The sequence below is a fragment of the Macaca mulatta genome, chromosome 13, assembly GCF_049350105.2.
Source record: "Macaca mulatta isolate MMU2019108-1 chromosome 13, T2T-MMU8v2.0, whole genome shotgun sequence".
NCBI classification, from domain to species: domain Eukaryota; kingdom Metazoa; phylum Chordata; class Mammalia; order Primates; family Cercopithecidae; genus Macaca; species Macaca mulatta.
The window spans coordinates 115,214,713-115,236,064 of NC_133418.1; the positions used below are offsets into that span (position 1 = coordinate 115,214,713).

Below are 21,352 nucleotides of genomic sequence, written 5' to 3' on the forward strand. Positions count from 1 at the left end.
TTTTTTCTATTTTTATGTACTTCTACTTAGCATTTAGATTATTTTTAGTAGAAGAGGTATTCTCCTTAAGCTCAGTCTATGTTGCCAGAACCAGAAAGTCATGTTTCTGTGAATCTGTTTTAAAATTGTGAGTCACAGATTTCTTAGGTACTCCATACTGAGAGTGAATGCAGTGTGTTTTAATCTGATATACTGCTCTTTATTGCTCTAAAATTAGTAACACTTGGCCAGCCTCGGTGGCTCACGCCTGTAATCCCAGCACTTTGGGAGGCTGAGGCGGGCGGATTACGTTGATTTTGAGACAAGCCTGGCCGATATGGCGAAACCCCATCTCTACTAAAAATAACAAAAGATAGACGGGCATGGTAGTGGCGCTTGTAGTCCCAGCTACTCGGGAGGCTGAGGCAGGAGACTTGCTTGAACCCAGGAGGCAGAGGTTGCAGTGAGCCAAGATTGCGCCACTGCACTCCAGCCTGGGTGACAGAGTGAGCCTCTGTCTCAAAAAAAAAAAAAAGGAAGAATTTAGTAACCTTTAAAATGGGTTACCATTTCATGTGGTCAGGTAGACAGGAAACACAAATTCAGATTTGCATTTCAATTAAAAGTCTCCTCTTTGTGTATTTTATTTGTGCTGAAATCACATAGTCATATTCACGTGTGTTTCTCGTATTGGTCAGAAGTGTTGGTACTGTTTTATCTGATTTAATGTAATAGAAAAATGCCAGGTGCGGTGGCTCACGCCTGTAATCCCAGCAGTTTGGGAGGCTGAGGGGGGTGGATCACGAGGTCGGGAGGTCGGGAGTTGGAGATCAGCCTAGCCAGCAAGGTGAAACTCAGTTTACTAAAAATACAAAAAAAAAAAAAAAATTAGCTGGGCGTGGTGGCATGTGCCTGTTAGTCCCAGCTACTCTAGAGGCTGAGGCAGGGGAATCACTTGAACCTGGGAGGCGTAGGTTGCAGTGAGCCGAGATCGCACCACTGCACTCCAGCCTGGGCAACAGAGCAAAACTCTTGTCTCAATAAAAAAAAAAAAAAAAAAGAAAAGAAAGAGGCCGGGCGCGGTGGCTCAAGCCTGTAATCCCAGCACTTTGGGAGGCCGAGACGGTCGGATCACGAGGTCAGGAGATCGAGACCATCCTGGCTGACACAGTGAAACCCCATCTCTACTAAAAAATACAAAAAAAAAACTAGCCGGGCGAGGTGGCGGGCGCCTGTAGTCCCAGCTACTCGGGAGGCTGAGGCAGGAGAATGGCGTGAACCCGGGAGGCGGAGCTTGCAGTGAGCCAAGATCACGCCACTGCACTCCAGCCTGGGCGGCAGAGCGAGACTCTGTCTCAAAAAAAAAAAAAAAAGAAAGAAAGAAAAAAAAGTAATAGAAAAATATTAGACCAGGCGTGGTGGCTCATGCCTGTAATCCCAGCACTTTGGAAGGCCAAGACAGACAGATCACAAGGTCAGGAGTTCGAGACCAGCATGACCAACATGGTGAAACCCCATCTCTACTAAAATACAAAAATTAGCCGGGTGTGGTGGCACGCGTATGTAATCCCAGCTACTTGGGAGGCTGAGGCAGTACAATTGCTTGAATCCGGGAGGTGGAGGTTGCAGTGAGCCAAGATCACGCCACTCTACTGCAGCCTAGGCAACAGAACAAGACTCCGTCTCAAAAAAAAAAAAAAGAAAAATATTAAATGCAGTTGTGGTGCCAGACAGACTGTTTACATATAGTTTCATCTGAGAGACAGCTAGAAAATGAACTAATTAGTATATAGAGTTCCTACAAAGCAGTAAGGAAAAACTCATTAGGAAAAGGGCAAAGGATATAAACTCACCAACATGGTGCAACCCCGTCTCTAGTAAAAATACAAAAATTAGCCCAGTGTGGCAGCACCTGCCTGTAATCCCAGCTACTCGGGAGGCTGAGGCAGGAGAATCTCTTGAACCCAGGAGGTGGAGGTTGCAGTGAGCTAAGATCATGCCACTGCACTCCAGCCTGGGCAACAGAGTGAGACTCCGTCACACAAAAAAAGAATATACAGATGTTCACCTGCATTTATAATAAGGAAAGATGCTAATAAAACTGTAGTAAGGTATTTTTCACCCATTAGACTGAAAAAAAATTTTTTTAATTTTTTTTATTTTTTGTATTTTGTATTTTTGTATTTTAGTAGAGACGGGGGTTTTGCCGTGTTGCCCAGGCTGGTCACGAACTCCTGAGCTCAGGCAATCCGCCTGCCTTGGCCTCCCAAAGTGCTGGGATTACAGGGATGAGCCACTGCACCTGGCCGGAAAAGGTGTTTAAAGTTTGTTACACACTGGATTCAGAAAGATGTTGAGAAATGGGAACATTTATGCATTGCTTGTGGGAGTGAAATTAACTCCAGGGAGGACAGTTTAACAATTTATCTTGAGGATCAAGTGTACATTTGGTGCATAGTTGGAAATACCAAGATCGGAAGCAACATAAGTGTTCCTCAGAGGAAGCTAAATAAATAATTAGGGTACCCACACAGTAGAATACTGTATATACAGTGTTATACATAGAATGAGGCAGCTGTTAAATATATGGACATGGAATTATCTCAGAGGGACTGTTAAATGGAAAAGCTAAGGTGTAAAATAATGTGTAGTGTGCTAACATGAGGGAGAGGGGGCCATACATGGATTTTAAATGTTTTGAATCCTTATAAGAATGTACAAGAGGCCGGGCGCGGTGGCTCATGCCTGTAATCCCAGCATTTTGGGAGGCCACGGCGGGCAGATCACTTGGGTCAGGAGTTGGAGAGCAGCCGAGCCAACATGGTGAAAACCCTCCTCTACCAAAAAATAAAAATTAACTGGTCGTGGTGGCGCACACCTGTAGTCCCAGCTACTGGGGAGGCTGAGGTGGGAGAATTGCCTGAACCTGGGAAGCAGAGGTTGCAGTGAGCTGAGATCGTGCCACTGCACTCCAGCATGGGTGATGTATTGAGACCCTGTCTCAAAAACAAAACAACAACAAAAAAAAGAATGTACAAGAAACTAGTAAATGATGGCTGCCTTAGGCAGGGGGCAAGAATTGTACATATCAAGTGAGGATTTTTTTAAAAGTACTCCCTGAAGGAGCTTAGAAACAGAGCAGAAGTGTGTGGTGGCCTCATGCCTGTAATCCCCGCCCTTTGGGAGGCTGATGTGGGAGGATCACTTGAGCTCAGGAGTTACCAGCCTGGGTAAAATGGCAAAACCCCATCTCTACAAAAAAATACAAAAATTAGCCAGATGTGGTGGTATGTACCTGTGGTCCCAGCTACTTGGGAGGCTGAGGTGGGAGGATTACTTGAGCCTAGAAGTTGATGCTGCAGTGAGCCGAGATGATGCCACTGTATTCCAGCATGAGCAGCAGAGTGAGATCCTGTCTCAAAAAAAAAAGAAAAGAAAAGAAAAAGAAATAAAGAAAAAGGGAACAGAATGGGGAAACTCATTTTTCCTTAGGAATTTTTGAGTGGTTGTTAGTCACCTATTTCACATTATGACTTTGATCAAAATAAATATTTAAAATAATTCAAGTATCACTTCAAAGTAGTATTGTGTATGAAATTCCATTTCTGTTGCATCCGTTTCAACATGTTGCCAGGCCATGGCTGATGTTCATTTGACAAATAATGAGTCCTACGTGATAGACACTGTGCTACATTTTGTGAATGACAAATCCCGAGGAAACATTTTTATTGAGTTCATCTGCTTAAGAGTTTGCCCTTTTGATTTAGTGCTTCAGAATTACTGTAGATTCTTAAAACGAGAGTATTTTTTATTATAGCCATCGCTCTGTATCTGAGGGGAATTGGTTCCAGCACCTCCTTGTATACAAAAATCCACACATACGCAAGTTCCTCATTCAGCCCTCTGGAACCTGTGGATACAAAAAGCCGGCCCTCCTTATATGCAGGTTTTGCATCTCCTTATTACTGTGTTTGTGATCCATGCTTGGTTGTGGTTGCAGAACCTGCTGATAGGGAGGCCTGACTGGAAAAAATTCTCAGAAAAGTGGACCCATAAAGTTCAAACCTATGTTCAAGGGTCAAATGTATTTTGTAGAAGAGGAGATGAAACTGAGGAACTTGATCTAAACTTGATCTAAACCAAATTACTGGTCCAGTACTCATTCCACTGAGTCAGTCAAATGTAATTCATAGTGAATACTGTGAAATATTGGTGTCTTTAGTTCTCTTTGTGATTAGAATTTTTTTCTTTTATAAAGATTACCACCTTCAGTGACTTTCTATATCTTTGTGCAGATAAACCTTTTCAAATGCCAGTCTTTGCCTTGGCATGCCTTTTTCCCCTGTATTTTCTGCCTCTCATTTGATACCTTCTTAAGAAAAATTCTTCTAATTCCATAACTAAATAATTATTTTTTATTTTGAGCTCCTGTAACGCTTGTATATTCCTTTCTTTCAGTGTTTCTGCTCAGGTGGGGAAGGTAGCACTGACTTTGGACAGAGGTCCGTGGTGCTACACATCCTTTAACACTTAGAAGTCCAGGCCTGTGTAAGGAATTGTCCAGCTGCTCTTTCAGTTAGGTAAAAACTTAGGGAGCTATCTGAGGCCAAAGCCTAATTTGGCTTTACATTTAAAGACAAAGTTTTAGTTTATGGGTTTTGTTGTTGTTGAGACGGAGTGTCACTCTGTCGTCCAGGCTGGAGTGCAGTGGTTTGATCTCAGCTCACTTCGACCTCCTCCTGGGTTGAAGCAATTATCTTGCCTCAGCCTCCCGAGTAGCTGGGATTACAGGCATACACGACCATGCCCGGCTAGTTTTTAGTATTTTTAGTAGAGATGGGGTTTCACTATGCTAGCCAGGCTGCTTTCGAACTCCTGACTCTGAGTGATCCTGGGATTACCAGGCCTGAGCCACCATGCCTGGCCTATTTTATGGTTTTAATAACATACAGAATTAACCAGGAATGCATGTACTGTGTAAAAATCAAGGGAAGCCAGGCATGGTGGCTCACGCCTGTAATCCCAGCCCTTTGGGAGACTGAGGTGGGAGGATCACCTGAGGTCAGGAATTCGAGACCAGCCTGGCCAACATGGAGAAACCCCGTCTCTACTAAAAAAAATTACAAAAATTAGCCAGGCGTGGTTGTGTATGCCTGTAATCCCAGCTACTCAGGAGGCTGAGGCTCAAGAATCACTTGAACCTGGGAGGTTGAGGTTGCAGTGAGCCGAGATTGTGTCACTGTACTCCAGCTTGGGCAACAGAGAGAGACTCCGGCTCAAAAAAAAAAAAAAAAAAAAAAATTGAAGAGAGAATTGTACTTTGTTTTGCTTGTAACTTGACTGGTCAGGCCATTCATGATATTTGAACAGATCGTAAGTCTGTATTTGAAGGTTGTTTATTGTTGTTGATTCTTAGAGGCAAATATCCAACTACATTGTGTTTGTACTTTAGGTATATAAATGTTTATTGAAAATACTGTTTTATTAAAAATTACTTTGTTCCTTATACCTCAGGAGATAAATGTACATTTTAAAAGTGTTCCTCAGTCAGATGAGGTGGCTCACGCCTGTAATTTCAGCACTTGGGGAGGCTGAAGCAGGAGGATCACTTGAAGCCAGAAGTTCAAGACCAGCCTAGGCAACATAGCAAGACCATGTCCCTACAAATATATATATGTATGTGTGTGTGTGTGTGTATATATATGTTTTTTTAAATATATATATGTTTTTTTAAAACATATATATATCTTTTTTTAAGTGTGTGTATATATATATTTTTTAATTTTTTTAATTAATCAGGCATGGTGGTTCACACATGTAGTCCCAGCACTTTGGGAGGCTGAGGCAGGAGGACCACTTGAGCCCAGGAGTTACCAGCCTGGGCAAGATGATGAGACCCTGTCTCTCCAAAATTTAAAAACAATTAGCTGGGCACGGTAGCCCGTCCCTATAGTAGGGCTAAGGTGGGAGGATCCCTTAAGTCCAGGAGTTCAAGGATGCAGTAAGCTGTGATTACTGCACTGTACTCCATTCCTGGCTGGGCAAGACAGCTGGGTGTGGTGGGACTCACCTGTACTCCTAGCTACTCAGGAGTAGCTATTTAAAAAAAAAAAAAAAGGCTGGGCGCGGTGGCTCACCCCTGTAATCCCAACACTCTGGGAGGCCGAGGCGGGCGGATCACAAGGTCAGGAGACGGAGACCATCATAGCTAATATGGTAAAATTCCATCTCTACTAAAAAATACAAAAAATTAGCCGGGTGTGGTGGCAGGCGCCTGTAGTCCCAACTACTCAGGAGGCTGAGGCAGGAGAATGGCATGAACCCGGGAGGTGGAGCTTGCAGTGAGCTGAGATTGCACCACTGCACTCCAGCCTGGGTGACAGAGCGAGACTCCTCCTCAAAAAAAAAAAAAAAAAAAAAAGGTGCATAGGCATATTATTACCTACTAATTTCATTTTAACCTAGTTAAGGAGGCATAAAATATTATAAAAGGACTTATTTTTATTTATTTATTTATTGAGACAGGGTCTTGCTCTGTCACCCAGGCTGGAGTGCAGTGGTGTGATCATAGGTCACTGCAGCCTTGAACATCTGGGTGCAAACAACCCACCTAAGTAGCTGGGACTTACAGGCGTGAGGCACTATGCCTGGCTAATTTTTAAATTTTTGTTAGAGACAAGATCATGCTTAGCTGCCCAAACTAATCTGGAATTCCCAGCCAAAAGTCATCCTCATTCCTTGGCCTCCTGAAGTGCCTTGATTTTAGGCATGAGCCACCACACCTGGCCAGGAGTTATTATATTAAAGGATAATTGAATAGAGGAGGAGGGACAGAATATTTTAAAAGTAAAAGCTCTAACGTATCATTACGAAAATTGCTTATTTTTTGGCATTAATGAGGTTAATACCGTGGTTCGTTGTCTGAATTAGTATCTGTTCATTTGATATATAGACAACTTTTTGTTTTTAATAATCTTAAGAACCGGTCAGGCGTGGTGGCTCATGCCTGTAATCCCAGCACTTTGGGAGGCCGAGGCAGGCAGATCACCTGAGGTCAGGAGTTCGAGACCACCCTGGCCAACACGGCAAAACCCTGTATACTAAAAATACAAAAAAAATTAGCCGAGCATGGTGGTGGGTACCTGTAATCTCAGCTACACAGGAGGCTGAGGCCGGAGAATCGCTTGAACCCGGGAGGCAGAGGTTGCAGTGAGCCGAGGTCGCACTACTGCACTCCAACCTGGGTGACAGAGCAAGACTTTGTCTCAAAAAAATAAAAAAAATCTGAAGAACTGCTCTTAGTCATGGATGGCATCACATGTGTGGTTCTCAGTGCGTGCCTGAGGAAGTTTTATTACCTTTTATGTGAACGTTAAATGGTACACCAGGATGATTCATTTTTTAACTTTTAAGTATTGAAGTAATAATTTTGAATTATATTTTTTTTGTGTGGTGGAGTTTCTAGGCTGCGCAAGACAGCTGGGTATGGTGACAGCTGGGTATTATAATTCAGACCGTGCCCGAATTATAATATTAAGTCTTATCTACAGGATGACCACACAATGTCTTCCAAAGTGGGATATTTCTAAGAATGAAAAGAAATAGCATTAATAATTGCAGATTTGGTTCTAGACCACCACAATAAAGTGAATTATCTCAATAAAGCAAGCCACACAAATTTTTGGTTCCCTAGAGTGTATAAAAGTCATGCTTATACTATACTGTAGTCTATTAAGTGCACAATAGCATTTTGTCTAAAAACCAGTGTACGTACCTTAAATAGAAAATAATTGCCAGGAAATCGATCGTCTAAGCTTTTGGAAGTTTTTATCTTTTTGCTGGTGGAGGGTCTTGCCTCCATGTTGACGGTTGCTGACTGGTCCTGGGAATGGCCATTGCAATTGCTTAAAACAAGGTAACAGTGAAGTTTGCTGCATTGATTGGTGCTTTCTTTCACAAAAGATTTTTTTCATTGTGTTTTTTTTGAGACAGAGTTTCACTTTTGTGGCCCAGGCTGGAAATGGCACGATCTTGGCTCACCACAACCCTCTGCCTCCTGGGCTCAAGCAGTTCTCCTTAGCCTCCCAAGTAGGTGGGATTACAGGCATGCACTGCCACGCCTGACTAATATGGTATTTTTAGTAGAGACGGGGTTTATCCATGTTGGTTAGGCTGGTCTCGAACTCCTGACCTCAGGTGATCCGCCCGCCTGGGCCTCTCAGAATGCTGGGATTATAGGCGTGAGCCACCATGCCCATCCCTCAAAAGATTTTTCTATATAGCATGTGATGCTGTTTGATGGCATCCCAGCTGGAATATAATTTCTTTCAAAATCAAAGGCAATCCTCTCAAACCCTGCCACTGCTTTATCAACTGAGTTTATGCAGTGTTTTAAGTCCTTTATTGTCATTTCAACAGTGTTATTGGCATCTTCACCAGAAGTAGATCTCAAGAAACCACTTTCTTTGCTCATCCATGAGAAGCAAGTTACCATCTGTTCAAGTTTTAACGTGTGTTTGCAGCAATTCAGTCACATCTTCAGTCTCCATTTCTAATTCTAGTATTTCTCTTGCTGTTTCCACCACATCTGCAGGTGGAAGATTTCCACTGAAATCTTAAAGTCCTCAAAGTCATTCATGAGAGTAGAAATCAACTTCTTCCAAACTCTTGTTAATGTTAGTATTTTGACTTCTTCCCATGAATCACAAATGTTCTTAATGGCATCTAGAATGGTGAGTCCTTTCTAGGTGGTCTTCAATTTATTTTGCCCAGATCCGTCAGAAGAATCACTGTCTATGACAGCTATGGCCTTATGAAATGTATTTCTTAAATAATTCCACTTGAAAGTTGAAATTACTCCTTGATTTATGGGCTGCAGAATGGATGTAGTTTTGTGTTAGCAGGCATGAAAACAGCATTAATCTTGTACATCACCCTCAGAGCTCTTTGGTAAACAGGGTCTACATTGTCAATGAGCAATTATAATTTGAAAGGAATCTTTTTTTTTCTGAGCAGTAGGTCTCAACAATGAACTTAAAATATTCAGTGAACCATCCTGTAAACAGGTGCTGTCATCCAGGCTTGGTTGGGTGTTCCATTTGTAGAGTGCAGGCAGAGTAGATTTAGCATAATTCTTAAGGATCCTAGGATTTTTGGAATGCTAAATGAGCATTGGCTTCATCTTGAAGTCACCAGCTGCACTGGCCCTGGAGAGTCAAGTCCTTGATGGCATCTTCTGGTATAAGGCTGTTTTTTCTCCATTGGAAATATGGTACTTTGTGTAGCTACCTTCATTCATCAGTGATATTAGCTAGATCTTCTGGATAACTTACTGCAGCTCTACATTAGCACTTGCACCTTTACCCTGTACTTTTATGTTCTGGAGGTGGTGGCTTCTTTTGGTCAACCTCATGAATCAACCTCTCCTAGCTTCAAATTTTTCTTACGCAGCTTCCTTACTTCTCTCAGCCTTCATCGAATTGAAGAGAATTAAGGCCTTGCTCTGGATTAGGCTTTGATTTAAAGGAATGTTGTGGCTGGCCTCAGCTTCTATCCAGACCACTTAAAGTTTTCTCCATATCATCAATAAGTCTATTTTGCTTTCTTACCATTTGTGTGTTCACTGTAGTAGTGTTCACTTTTAATTTCCTTCAAGAACTCTTTCTTTGCATTTACAACATCGCTGTTTGGTACAAGAGGCCCAGCTTTAGCTTATCTTGGCTTTTGAAATGCCTTCCTCACTAAGTATAATTGTTTCTAGCTTTTGAAAGTAGGAGACATGTAACTCATCTTTTCACTTGAACGCTTAAAGGCCATTGTGGGGTTATTAATTGGTCTAATTTTAATATTTTTGTGTCTCGGGGAATAAGTAAGCCAGAGGAGATAGAAGAGATTGGGAGCACCCGATTGTTGGAGAAGTCAGAACAGACACAGCATATATCGATTGAGTTTACCATCTTATGTGGGCATGCATGTGGTACCCCAAAACAATTACAGTAGTAACATTAATGAGCACTGATCACAGATCGCCATAGTAGATATAATAATCATAAAAAGTTTGAAATATTGGGAGAATTACCAGGTTGTGCCACAGAGACATGAAGTGAGCACATGCTGGTGGAAATTGGCTCTGATAGACATGCTTGATTCAGTGTCGCTACAAACCTTCAATTGGTTAAAACTACAAAAACACACCACAATATCTGCAAAAGACAATAAAATGAGATCTGTCTGCTGGGACGGACAGTGGGCTTAAACTGAAATGGTCCTGGGCAGCCAGATCACATGGTTGCTTTACTCCTCCAGTATACTTCATTGTTAAAATGTGGTTGTAGAGGTTTGGAATTTGGTATAGAATTAAATGAAAAGTTTTAACCTTGGGGATGCAAGGATGTAAGGATCTGATTAGGCTTTGCAACTTAAGTTTGATGTCTGCTGTGTGGTGTCTGCTAAATCCCACAGAGTATAGGATCAGTCACATTGGTTATAAGGTTTGCTTCTGGCTGGGCGCAGTGGCTCATGCCTGTCATCCGAGCATTTTGGGAGGCCGAGGCAGGCAGACCACCTGAAGTCAGGAGTTTCAGACTAGCCTGACCAACATAGAGAAACCTCATCTCTATGAAAAAATAAATAAATAAATAAAGAGCGAAACTCCGTCTCAAAAATAAATAAATAAATGATTGCTTCTATCTCTCAAAATTTTTACTTCATTCTATACTTCGTTTTTTTGAAAATGAACTTAACATGGGCACCAGAATGGGGTTGATTCGTCATTCTTGGATTCTAAGTCTTAACAATTTTTTTTTTTTTTTTTTAAAAAGATGGAGTTTCGCTCTTTTGCCCAGGCTGGAGTGCAGTGGCACGATCTTGTCTCACTGCAACCTCTGCCTTCCGGTTTCAAGCGATTCTCCTGCCTCAGCCTCCTGAGAGGCTGGGATTACAGGTGCCTGCCACCATGCCTGGCTAATTTTTGTATTTTTAGTAGCGACAGGGTTTCACCGTGTTGGCCAGGCTGGTTTCGAACTCCTGACGTTGTGATCTGCCCTCCTCGGCCTCCCAAAGTGCTGGGATTACAAGTGTGAGCCACTGCACCTGGCCCAACAATTCTTAATTAGTAACATTTTAAAATGGACATTTTAAGGACATTTGACTGTTTAATGCATTCTTTTTTTAATGATTAAAAATATTTCCATAGATGAGTTGATGTTATATGATCAACTTGGATTAAGTCTTAGGTGATTCACTGCTTTCTTGGTTAAGGCAGCAAATCCTTTATGAGATTTAATTCTAGCAGGTATAGTCATAAAATGGTAGTTTCTGAGACCAGAGACCTTTAGATCATAATAGTCTCATTACATAATTACAGAGACAGACACTTGAGAAGGTGTGATTTCCTACAAGATTATAGAGCTAACGATAGTATAAAAGTTCCACAAATGATAATCTAATTTCTAAAACTCAATATTCTGATACATAACACAGAGTTACTCTGTCCCTTTTTTGTTTTACTGATTAAACCTCTAAACTGGGCGCTGTGGCTGAGGCCTGTAATCCTAGCACTTTGGGAGACTGAAGAGGGCGGATCCCTTGAGGTTAGGAGTTCGAGACCAGCCATGGTGAAACCCTGTCAATACTAAAAATGCAGAAATTAGCTGGGTGTGGTGGCAGGTGCCTGCAATCCCAGTTACTTGGGGAGGCGAAGGTTGCAGGTGAGCTGAAGTTGCGCCACTGCACTTCACCCTGGGTTGGCAGAGCGAGACTCCGTCTCAAGGGGGGAAAAATCTCTAGCTTAGATTTGGCCTTATCTTTATTAGAAACGCTCCATTTTAGGGTCTATTCATATCCTAACTGATAATATAGAAATAATGACTGATACGTGTATCCTAAAGTTAGAGATTCAGCATGATAATAGTGTGTTTGCTAATCAACCTCAGTAAACTATTAGGAAATTGAAACTTCTTAGAACATTTTTTTTGCTTCCTGTTATTTTGCTTGTATTTTAAGGCTCTTCATAACAGTTATCTACTCTTTCTTAAATAAATCAATCCTATAAATAAGCATAATAAGCTTCATGAGAGACAAGAGTAGCTTAGTCTGTAAAATGGAAATAACTTATAAATGAATTTAGAATTAAAAGATTAAGTTGTTGAGTGTTACAGGATTTTACCGCTGAAACCAAATAAATTATTTTGAAAAAGCGGTTGAAGTGGCAAGTAGGATTGTTTTATACAGTAGTTAACTCTTAAAAATCGTATAGGGATTTTGTTTTTCTTCTGGAAGCCTTTTTTTCTAAGATATGGGGGTGGGAGAAAGGAGGAATAGTTACTGTTCTAAATTTGCATTAATGTTATTTCTTGACAGTTTCATTTCTTACCCTTTACGGCTTTTGTGTTATAGTCTATTATTGTTCCCGTCCTGTTTTTCTAAGATTTAAACTTATTCTGAGTTCCTTTAGCATTTCCTAAAGCAACCTCTTTAATAACTTACGTTCTTTCCTTTTACTTAACCTTGTTTCTTTGGTCTAGAGTGTTCTAAATTACTAGTTCATCTTGTTATTGTGGGTAGTACATTGACCTCTTAGTTTTCACATTCTCAAAAAGGAACACACTACCATCCACGTTTTACTCCTCAGTCAAGTAACACTGTCAGCACCAGAGGGACCTCCAATATTAGCCCACCAAAACTCCCAAGATAATAAAATTTGCTAAAGAGTTTACAAGGGAGAGCGCCTGCTTAATTGATAAGAATAATGTACAGAAGAAATAGTGGGGGCACTTCTAACTATGCTCCCTCTTGGCGACTTTTTTTTTTCTTTTTTCTTTTTTTTGAGATGGAGTTTCGCTCTTGTTGCCCAGGCTGGAGTATAATATCTCAGCTCACTGGAACTTCTGCCTCCCGGGTTCACGCAATTCTCCTGCGTCAGCCTCCCAAATAGCTGGAATTACAGGCATGTATCACCACGCCCAGCTAATTTTGTATTTTTAGTAGAAATGGGGTTTCACCAAGTTGGTCAGGCTGGTCTCAAACTCCTGACCTCAAGTGATTCACCCGCCTCAGCCTCCCAAAGTGCTGGGATAACAGGCGTGAGCCATGGCACCTGGCCCTCCCTCCTGACCTCTTACCAGTACCCTTATTTGGGAAGACTTTCAGGGAGTTATGTGTCAGTTTGGGGTTTTTGGTCTCTGATCTGTATTTTTTACAATAATTTTAAAAGATTACACATTTGTAGCCTATATTCTATCTGGTACTAATAATATTTGGTTTTTTTTTTTTTTTTTTTTTTTTGAGACGGAGTCTTGCTCTGTCACCCAGGCTGGAGTGCAGTGGCCGGATCTCAGCTCACTGCAAGCTCCGCCTCCCGGGTTTACGCCATTCTCCTGCCTCAGCCTCCTGAGTAGCTGGGACTACAGGCGCCCGCCACCTCGCCCGGCTAGTTTTTTTGTATTTTTTAGTAGAGACGGGGTTTCACCGTGTTAGCCGGGATGGTCTCTTGATCTCCTGACCTCATGATCCGCCCGTCTCGGCCTCCCAAAGTGCTGGGATTACAGGCTTGAGCCACCGCGCCCAGCCATTTGGTATTGATAATACAGATACAGACTTGATTATTTGGGTAAGACATGAAGCAGAATCCATTATGTCTTTTAGTTGAGCTAAAGTATACATCTTTACTACTGATAGTATATGGAAAGACGGAATTATTCTGTACCTGTTGTTTCCTTCACAGAGAGCTAGTGGCATCTGACAAAGAACCATGATACCTGGCTGAATAACTCCAGGATGGAAGTAATGCCCAAGTCAGTTTATAAAAGCCCAACACTGTAAATCATACGTAATGGCTATATGCAAATTAGTAGTCAAAGTTAATAATTTTAGAAAGGAAAGGTTAGCTCATAAGTGGCTGTGTTGTAATGAATGCAGCAGCTGTTTGGCAACTTTCTGAATGCTTGGAAGTCCCTTTGTCCACAGTCCTTGTGAACACCCACACATCTAGCATGCGTGACTCAGGAGAGACTAGTGCTAGACTGGAAGTTTCTTTCCTACTCCTCACCCTAAACCTTGTTCTGGTCAGACTTTTCTCAGCCCCTGCTCTTACACATCTACCACAGTTAACAGAGCACTAGGTCTTAAAGGTACTGAGTAGCTTTTTTTGTGACTATAAATAATATCTTCACCAGAGCTGGCACCTTTTTGGAGATCCTGTGGAATTTCATTGTAACTGACTGACTCACTTGGAGGAACAAGAAAAGTGAGAGGCATCTTACTTTGTATTAGGGTTCCTTGGTGTGGGTACAGGCAGAGGTGGTATTTCTCTTGGTATAAATACTATGTTTGCCTTCTTTGATATTACTTCTCAGAATCCACTCATTTAAAGATTCCAATGACTGAGTCAGTTTGAGATCTAGAACTTTTTTGTGACTATCTCACTATTGCTTCCTACCCCCCTCCTTCCGCCACAACCCTAAATTCAGTTCATAAAGATAGTTTTTAGTATGAAAGTCATCCATAATACATAAAAATGGTAATAGAGGAAAAAGTTAAAGTAATGTAATTTTTTAGGATTCAAGTGTCTCGGTTTATTACATAACTATTAAAATATATTGGTGATGTTGAGCACAATAAATTCTGAAAATCTGATTCGTCTGTTCTTTTTACAGTTAAGAGTGTAGTGATGCTGGAGCAGCACTTGTCACAGTTGCCTTTAGTTTGGGTGTGGCCCTAATGACCTCTGTTGCCACACTCCTGGCTCAGCAACTTTCCAACTTGAGCCACAATTTTGATACTCATCACTTTTATAATGTATAAACTTCTGGGACTTCGATACATAATTTTATACTAATTTTTTTTGTGCACGTGCACGCGTGTGTATGTGTGCGTGTTTTAACTTTCTCTGGCCTCAGGCCCTTAAAATATATATATATGTGTATATGTGTGTGTGTGTGTGTGTATATATATTATCTAGATATTTAAAATCTTTTTTGAATTAAAGGATTTTAAATGTTTTTCTGTTTTTTTTTTTTCTTTTAGAGACATGGTCTCTTTTGCTCTGTCTCCCAGGCTGGAATGCAGTGGCACAACCATGGCTTACTGAAACCTCCACCCCCAGGGTTTAAGCCTTTCTTCTGCCTCAGCCTTCCAAGTAGCTGGGACTACAGGTGTGTGCCACCACACCTAATTTTTAAAAAATTCTTTGGAGAGACAGGGTCCTATTATGTTGCCCAGGCTGATCTCAAACTCCTGGGATGATAGGCATGAGCTATTGCACATGGCCTCTGTTTATTTTCTCTAAAAATAACTTGCGGGCCAGGAGCATTTGCCCACGCCTATCATCCCAGCACTTTGGGAGGCCGAGGTGGTCAGATCACTTGAGGTCAGGAGTTTGAGACCAGCCTGGTCAACATGGTGAAACCCCGTTTCTACTAAAAATACAAAAATAAGCTGGGCGTGGTGGTGTGTGCCTGTAGTCCCAGCTGCTCAGGAGACTGAGGCAGGAGAATCGCTTGAGCCTGGGAGGTGGAGGTTGCAGTGAGCCAAGAACACACCACTGCACTCACACTGGGCAGTAGAGAGACTTTGTCTAAAAAAAACCATGGATGCAGTGATTGCGTTTTGTTAGACCACTTTTAGTCAGATAAAGAAGAAGAAAGTTCTTGGTTAGAATTGTATTTTCTAAACTTTTGTTATTTTAAATTTATAAACAGCTTTCCTTTTCTTTACCAATTATGTGAATTTGACTCAACCTTACTTGTTTATTCTCCAGACTTGCCAGTTTGGTATCACAGATAGTATTTTTTATGTAATATTAACTGATTGTATCTGTGGTTATTTTTCCAAAATGTAAAAAGGATCTTCTCTCTTCCCTGCTTTAAAACGTTCACTAGTTTCACTTTTCCTAGAGCAGTGCTTTTCAAACTCTCCCTGGGCAGGCAAACTGTGTACCTAGGCTGATACTAGCCAACATTTACTGAGTACTTAACATGTGACGCTATTCCAGGCTTTTGACATCTGTTATTGGTTTTATTCTCAAAACAAACCAATGAAGTAGGTATTAGTATCTTAACATTTTTTATGAGAATTTTGTTTTGCTTTGTAATATTTAATACAAAAAGACTTTTTTTGGTTTGTTTTTGTTTTTGTTTGTTTGAGACGGAGTCTCGCACCGTCGCCCAGGCTGCAGTGTAGTGGCATCATCTCGGTTCACTGCAACCTCCACCTCCCAGGTTCAAGCGATTCTCCTGCCTCAGCCTCCTGAGTAGCTGGGATTACAGGTGCCCACCACCACGCCCGGCTAATTTTTTGTATTTTTAGTAGAGACCGCATTTCACTATGTTGACCAGGCTGGTCTCGAACTCCTGATTTTGTGATCTGCCCGCCTCGGCCTCCCAAAGTGCTGGGATTACAGGCATGAGCCACCGCACCCGTCCCTAAAAAGGTTTTTAAATGGATGACTAGCATCAAGAAAAATTGAATCTAAGAAGATTTCTATCATATTTGTCTTTTGTGACTTTTTATACTCCAAGGCATACCATATCCTGTACCTCTAGAAGTGAAAATTTCTTTGTATGAAATTAGGAACAAAAGACATACTCAAGAACTTTTTTAAAAAAATAGATTTTGTAGACCTAAAATTATTCTTTTAAATTGCTGTGCTAAGTTTCTAAACCTCTTACTCTCGATTCCTGTATTTACCTCATTTTAGATGCACACTTGACTGCAGAGGACACTGAGTAGCACTGTTCTCCCTCGTACTTGATGTTTTAAACATTTTGTTTCCCCTCCCTAAAATGAGTGCACCTCCCTGTTTTCTGCTTGGTGCATTCCTACTTTTCCTTCTTGACACCTCAAATACTCTTTCCCTGGGAATTCTGTCTTAACTGGAGGCCATCTCCAGCAGAGCCAGATGCTCTCTCTTTATGCTTTCTTAGCACCGTATCCACATCTTTCTTAATGCTTGGTGTGTAGTTGGTGTACTTACAGACTGTGAGCTTCTTGAGGGCAGGGGCCTGATTTTAAGTCTTCTCTATATCCATTATAGCACCTAGCAGGTATGAAAATGTTTGTTGAATGAATGGATGAGTGAACAGACAGGCTGTTTCAAATTACAATGTTTGGTGTAATCTAGAATCTAGCCTTACCATTAGAAACTATAGGCTACATCATTTAAAGCCTCCCAGGGCAACTAGTGGCAACAACCTAACCCCTGCTGTAAGAACATGTTTCAAGTCCAGGCTTGTATGGTATAGTATTACTGTAGTAGTTAATGATTGAAATGCCCACCAGGCAGAAGTTTTATCATTTAATGATAATGTGCAATAGGCAGAAGTTTAGTGCCCAATGTTCTGTCTTATTTATTTCAGGAATTGTTGGATAAATATTTAATAGCCAATGCAACTAATCCAGAGAGTAAGGTCTTCTATCTGAAAATGAAGGGTGATTACTTCCGGTACCTTGCTGAAGTTGCATGTGGTGATGATCGAAAACGTAAGTATATTTGTTATATGGGCAAAAGTAGAATTAAAAAAAAGAAATGGGGATAAATGGGATACTATGACAGTATACGTAGTCTTAAGGCTCTTTGTGACTTAAAAACAATTCAATGTATATCAAGAAAAGTAGTATTACCTTACGTTCTCAAAAATGAAAATTGGGTTATAAATTTACATCATATGCTGTTTAAAAAAAATTAAGCTCATCTATGAACTCTGTAATGTCGTATGGTATTATTTAGAATGGGCTTAATCTTTTATGCTTTTTAGAATTTTGGTTCACCATATTTTTAGTTCCAGAGTTTTTTGTGTAAACTTTATGAGTGATTCTGCATTTCACATGGCCTTTCTGTCATCATGCCTTAAAACTTCAGATGACTGGAAATTACATACAGAACATGGAAACAGGTTGTTGTGCTTTTTCTGTTTGTCATATTAATTCATTATCGTCTATTTTAAGGGGGTCATAACATTGACTGCTAATTACATATAATCAAATTTCTAAGGAGGAGAGGTGAAATGAGTGTGTTATTGCTGGTGTATAACTTGTTCCAACTTCACAGTAAGTTTGAATGAGCCATATGGTTAGGTTTTACTTGAGAAGGTTGAATACATAGGAATTGTTGATTAATCAAGTAGTGGTCATAAAAATAGATTTTAGTATTAAATACCTATATTTATTTATTTATTTACCTAGACTATCATAGAAAACATGGATATGGGAAAAAGTGACCAAATTGCCTAACTTGATAATAAAAAAGTGAATTTATTTGCAATGAGTGTCTCCTGGGATACTGGTAGCTGAGTGTAAGATAGAGCTCATTAAATTTAGTGTATGTGCTTGCTACCAGATTTATCAAGTTCTAGGTAATAGAAATATCAGTTCCTTATTTTTTCTAGTAAGTTTGTTATTTTGTTCTTAATTTTGCCCTGTCTACAAAGATATACCCCTACAAATAATTACTATGACCTGAAAATGAGAGTTTTGCCATCCTAAATATCAGTGTAACTGCATATATAAAGAGAACTTGTACTTGAGAAACTGTTGTACCTTGCTATAACAAAATCTGTATACTAAACTAACTTATTCTGTTACTGATGTGTAATTTCTGTTGCCATGAAGATAAGCAGAATTGGACATGATACTGGCACAGAACTGTACATTTAAGTATCAGAAAGCCAAAGAGAAGTATTTGGGAGATTGAGACATAGCTGTAGCTTTAACCTGATTTAACCCTTAGGATCTCATTGGCACTTTCCGGTCTCACACGTAGTCCCATTTACATTCTGATAGTCTGGGATTCGTAGATAGGCTGTCTTTATAACCTAATTGCTGAGACACTGGTGCTTCCTAATTTGTCAGGCTGGAAGAACTTCTTATTGCATGCGGGCTATACCAGTCAGGATTAGATCAATCAATGTGCCATTTCAGAGGAAGGAAGATGAACATGATTCATGTCATAAAGGGATAGCTTAATTCTCTTACATCAGTATCTCTAAAGCTGTAATAGGCCAGTGGCCTCATACAGAAAACTACCCTTTTCAAAACATGGGTATAATCAGATTAGTGTTGGTAATACTGAACATTTTGTGAAAGGAGAGTACCATTTTAATTAGGCCAGTAATCAAACTCAGGTCAGAGCAGATTTTGTCCTATATATTGAAACTTTTATATTGCCTTTCACATAGTATCTCTTGATACTAAGAATCAGTATTTCTCCAAATCAGAAAAATAGAGATTTTGGTGTTGATGATCTTTGTAAAGTTCACATTATTTCGGGAAAGGGTATTCCAGTCAAATTATTATTATTATTATTATTATCATCATCATCATCATCATTTTTGAGACGGAGTTTCGCTCTCGTTAACCAGGCTGAAGTGCAATGGTGTGATCTTGGCTCACCGCAAGCTCTGCCTCCTGAGTTCAAGTGAGGCTCATGCCTCAGCCTCCCAAGTAGCTGGGATTACAGGCATGCACCACCACTCCCAGCTAATTTTTGTGTTATTAGTATAGCTGGGGTTTCTCCATGTTGTCAGGCTGGTCTTGAACTCCCAACCTCAGGTGATCTGCCCGCCTCGGCCTTCCAAAGTGCTGGGATTACAGGTGTGAGCCACCGCACCCCATCCAAATTATTTTTCATTGCTGCATTTCCAAGTAATAGAGTTAAAAGACATAAAATAAGAAAATAGTTTTAGCCTAGGGATGGAAAAAAGTCTGGTTTACTATAATATCTCATGTTTTTTCCCATTAAGCTGTTTATATGTAAGCAACATTCTAAACTGGTTTTTTGTTTTGTTTGTTTGTTTGTGACAAACTCTGTCACGCACGTTCGGAGTGCAGCAGCATGATCTTGGCTCACTGCAGCTTCAACCTCCTGGGTTCAAGGGGTCCTTCCCACCTCAGCCTCCCAAGTAGCTAGAGCTACAGACATGCACCACCATGCCTAGCTATTTTTTTTTTTTTTTTTCGTAGAGACAGGGATAAGGTTTCCCTATGTTGCCCAGGCTGGTCTTGAACTCTCGGGTTCAAGTGATCCCCCTGCCTCACCCTCCCAAAGTGTTGGGATTACAGGTATGAGCCACTGCACCTGGCCATAAATAAGTTCTTAAATACCCAGTACACAATATTGTTTTTGTGTGTTTATTTGTTTGTTTTTGAGACAGAGTGTCATTCTGTCGCCCAAGCTGGAGTATAGTGGTGCGTTCTCAGCTCACTGCAACCTCTGCCTACCGGGTTCAGGCAATTCTCATGCCTCAGCCTCCTGAGTAGCTGGGATTACAGATCCCCGCCATGACGCCTGGCTAATGTTTGTATTTTTGGTAGAGACAGGGTTTCGTCATGTTGGCCAGGCTGGTCTTGAACTCCTGATCTCAAGTGATCCCTCCGCCTCGGCCTCCCAAAGTGCTGGGATTATAGGTGTGAGTCACCGCACCTGGCCATGATAATGGTTTTTGTTAGCTACCGTGATTTTAAAAGACCCATACAGAGAAAAATCTTGGTTCTACCAAGAGCTAGTAGCGAATGTTCAAGTTGTTAATGTACTATGCACTGGATTGTTATTTTTAATATTGCACTTATTTTTTTCTCTTCACAGAAACGATAGATAATTCCCAAGGAGCTTACCAAGAGGCATTTGATATAAGCAAGAAAGAGATGCAACCCACACACCCAATCCGCCTGGGGCTTGCTCTTAACTTTTCTGTATTTTACTATGAGATTCTTAATAACCCAGAGCTTGCCTGCACGCTGGCTAAAACGGTAAGATGTGTGTCCAGGAAATACCTACTTTAGCTACAGTTATTTGAGATACCAGGTATGTTAATTTATAGGTATTTTACTTGGTTGCCCAGGGATGATTTCTACTATATTTATTTTGAAATCTCCTCTTTTTCTTACCATCATGATTACGTTATTCCTGCCCCTGACACCTTAACTCTACCCTATGATTATAAGCAGTGATACATCTACAGAGCATACTGAGCAGAGTAATCAAAGAAGGATAAATGATATTAAGAAGGAAACATAAAAGATTGGAAAGTCATGCCTGCCAGGTTTGGTTACTAGAATAGCTGTGCATTAGCCACACTCCTCAAAGTGGCTCAAAACGAGAGAATAAAGAGGACACTGTACAGATAAATACTACTACTTATTGGAAAGAAGTATATTAAGCATTACTGCTGTTCTGTTTGTCCTGTGAAAGAACCAAGACATGCTTATTTACTTAAATGTATAGTTTTATAGAATTCCAGTTATACTCATAAGTTCTTAAACTGAGAGTGTGAGAGAATGGTTCTGTTGAGTTTGTTGATGGTGGAATATAAGGTGGGTGTTCATTTATTTTGTAAAATTGGTTTGTAATTGTAGAATAACCAGTTTTTGTCAATGCACA

At 40.6% G+C, this 21,352-nt stretch overlaps 1 protein-coding gene across 4 annotated transcripts in view; it reads left to right on the forward strand.

Moving 5' to 3' along the window:
• YWHAQ (tyrosine 3-monooxygenase/tryptophan 5-monooxygenase activation protein theta) overlaps positions 1-21,352 on the forward strand; it is a 68,302-nt gene that overhangs the window by 24,318 nt on the left and 22,632 nt on the right. For all 4 annotated transcript variants that reach the window (XM_077960164.1, XM_077960165.1, XM_077960166.1 and 1 more), the window contains 2 exons: positions 17,334-17,457; positions 20,558-20,721. In XM_077960164.1, coding sequence (XP_077816290.1) covers positions 17,334-17,457; positions 20,558-20,721 — 288 coding nt within the window. The remainder of the gene's footprint in view (positions 1-17,333; positions 17,458-20,557; positions 20,722-21,352) is intronic.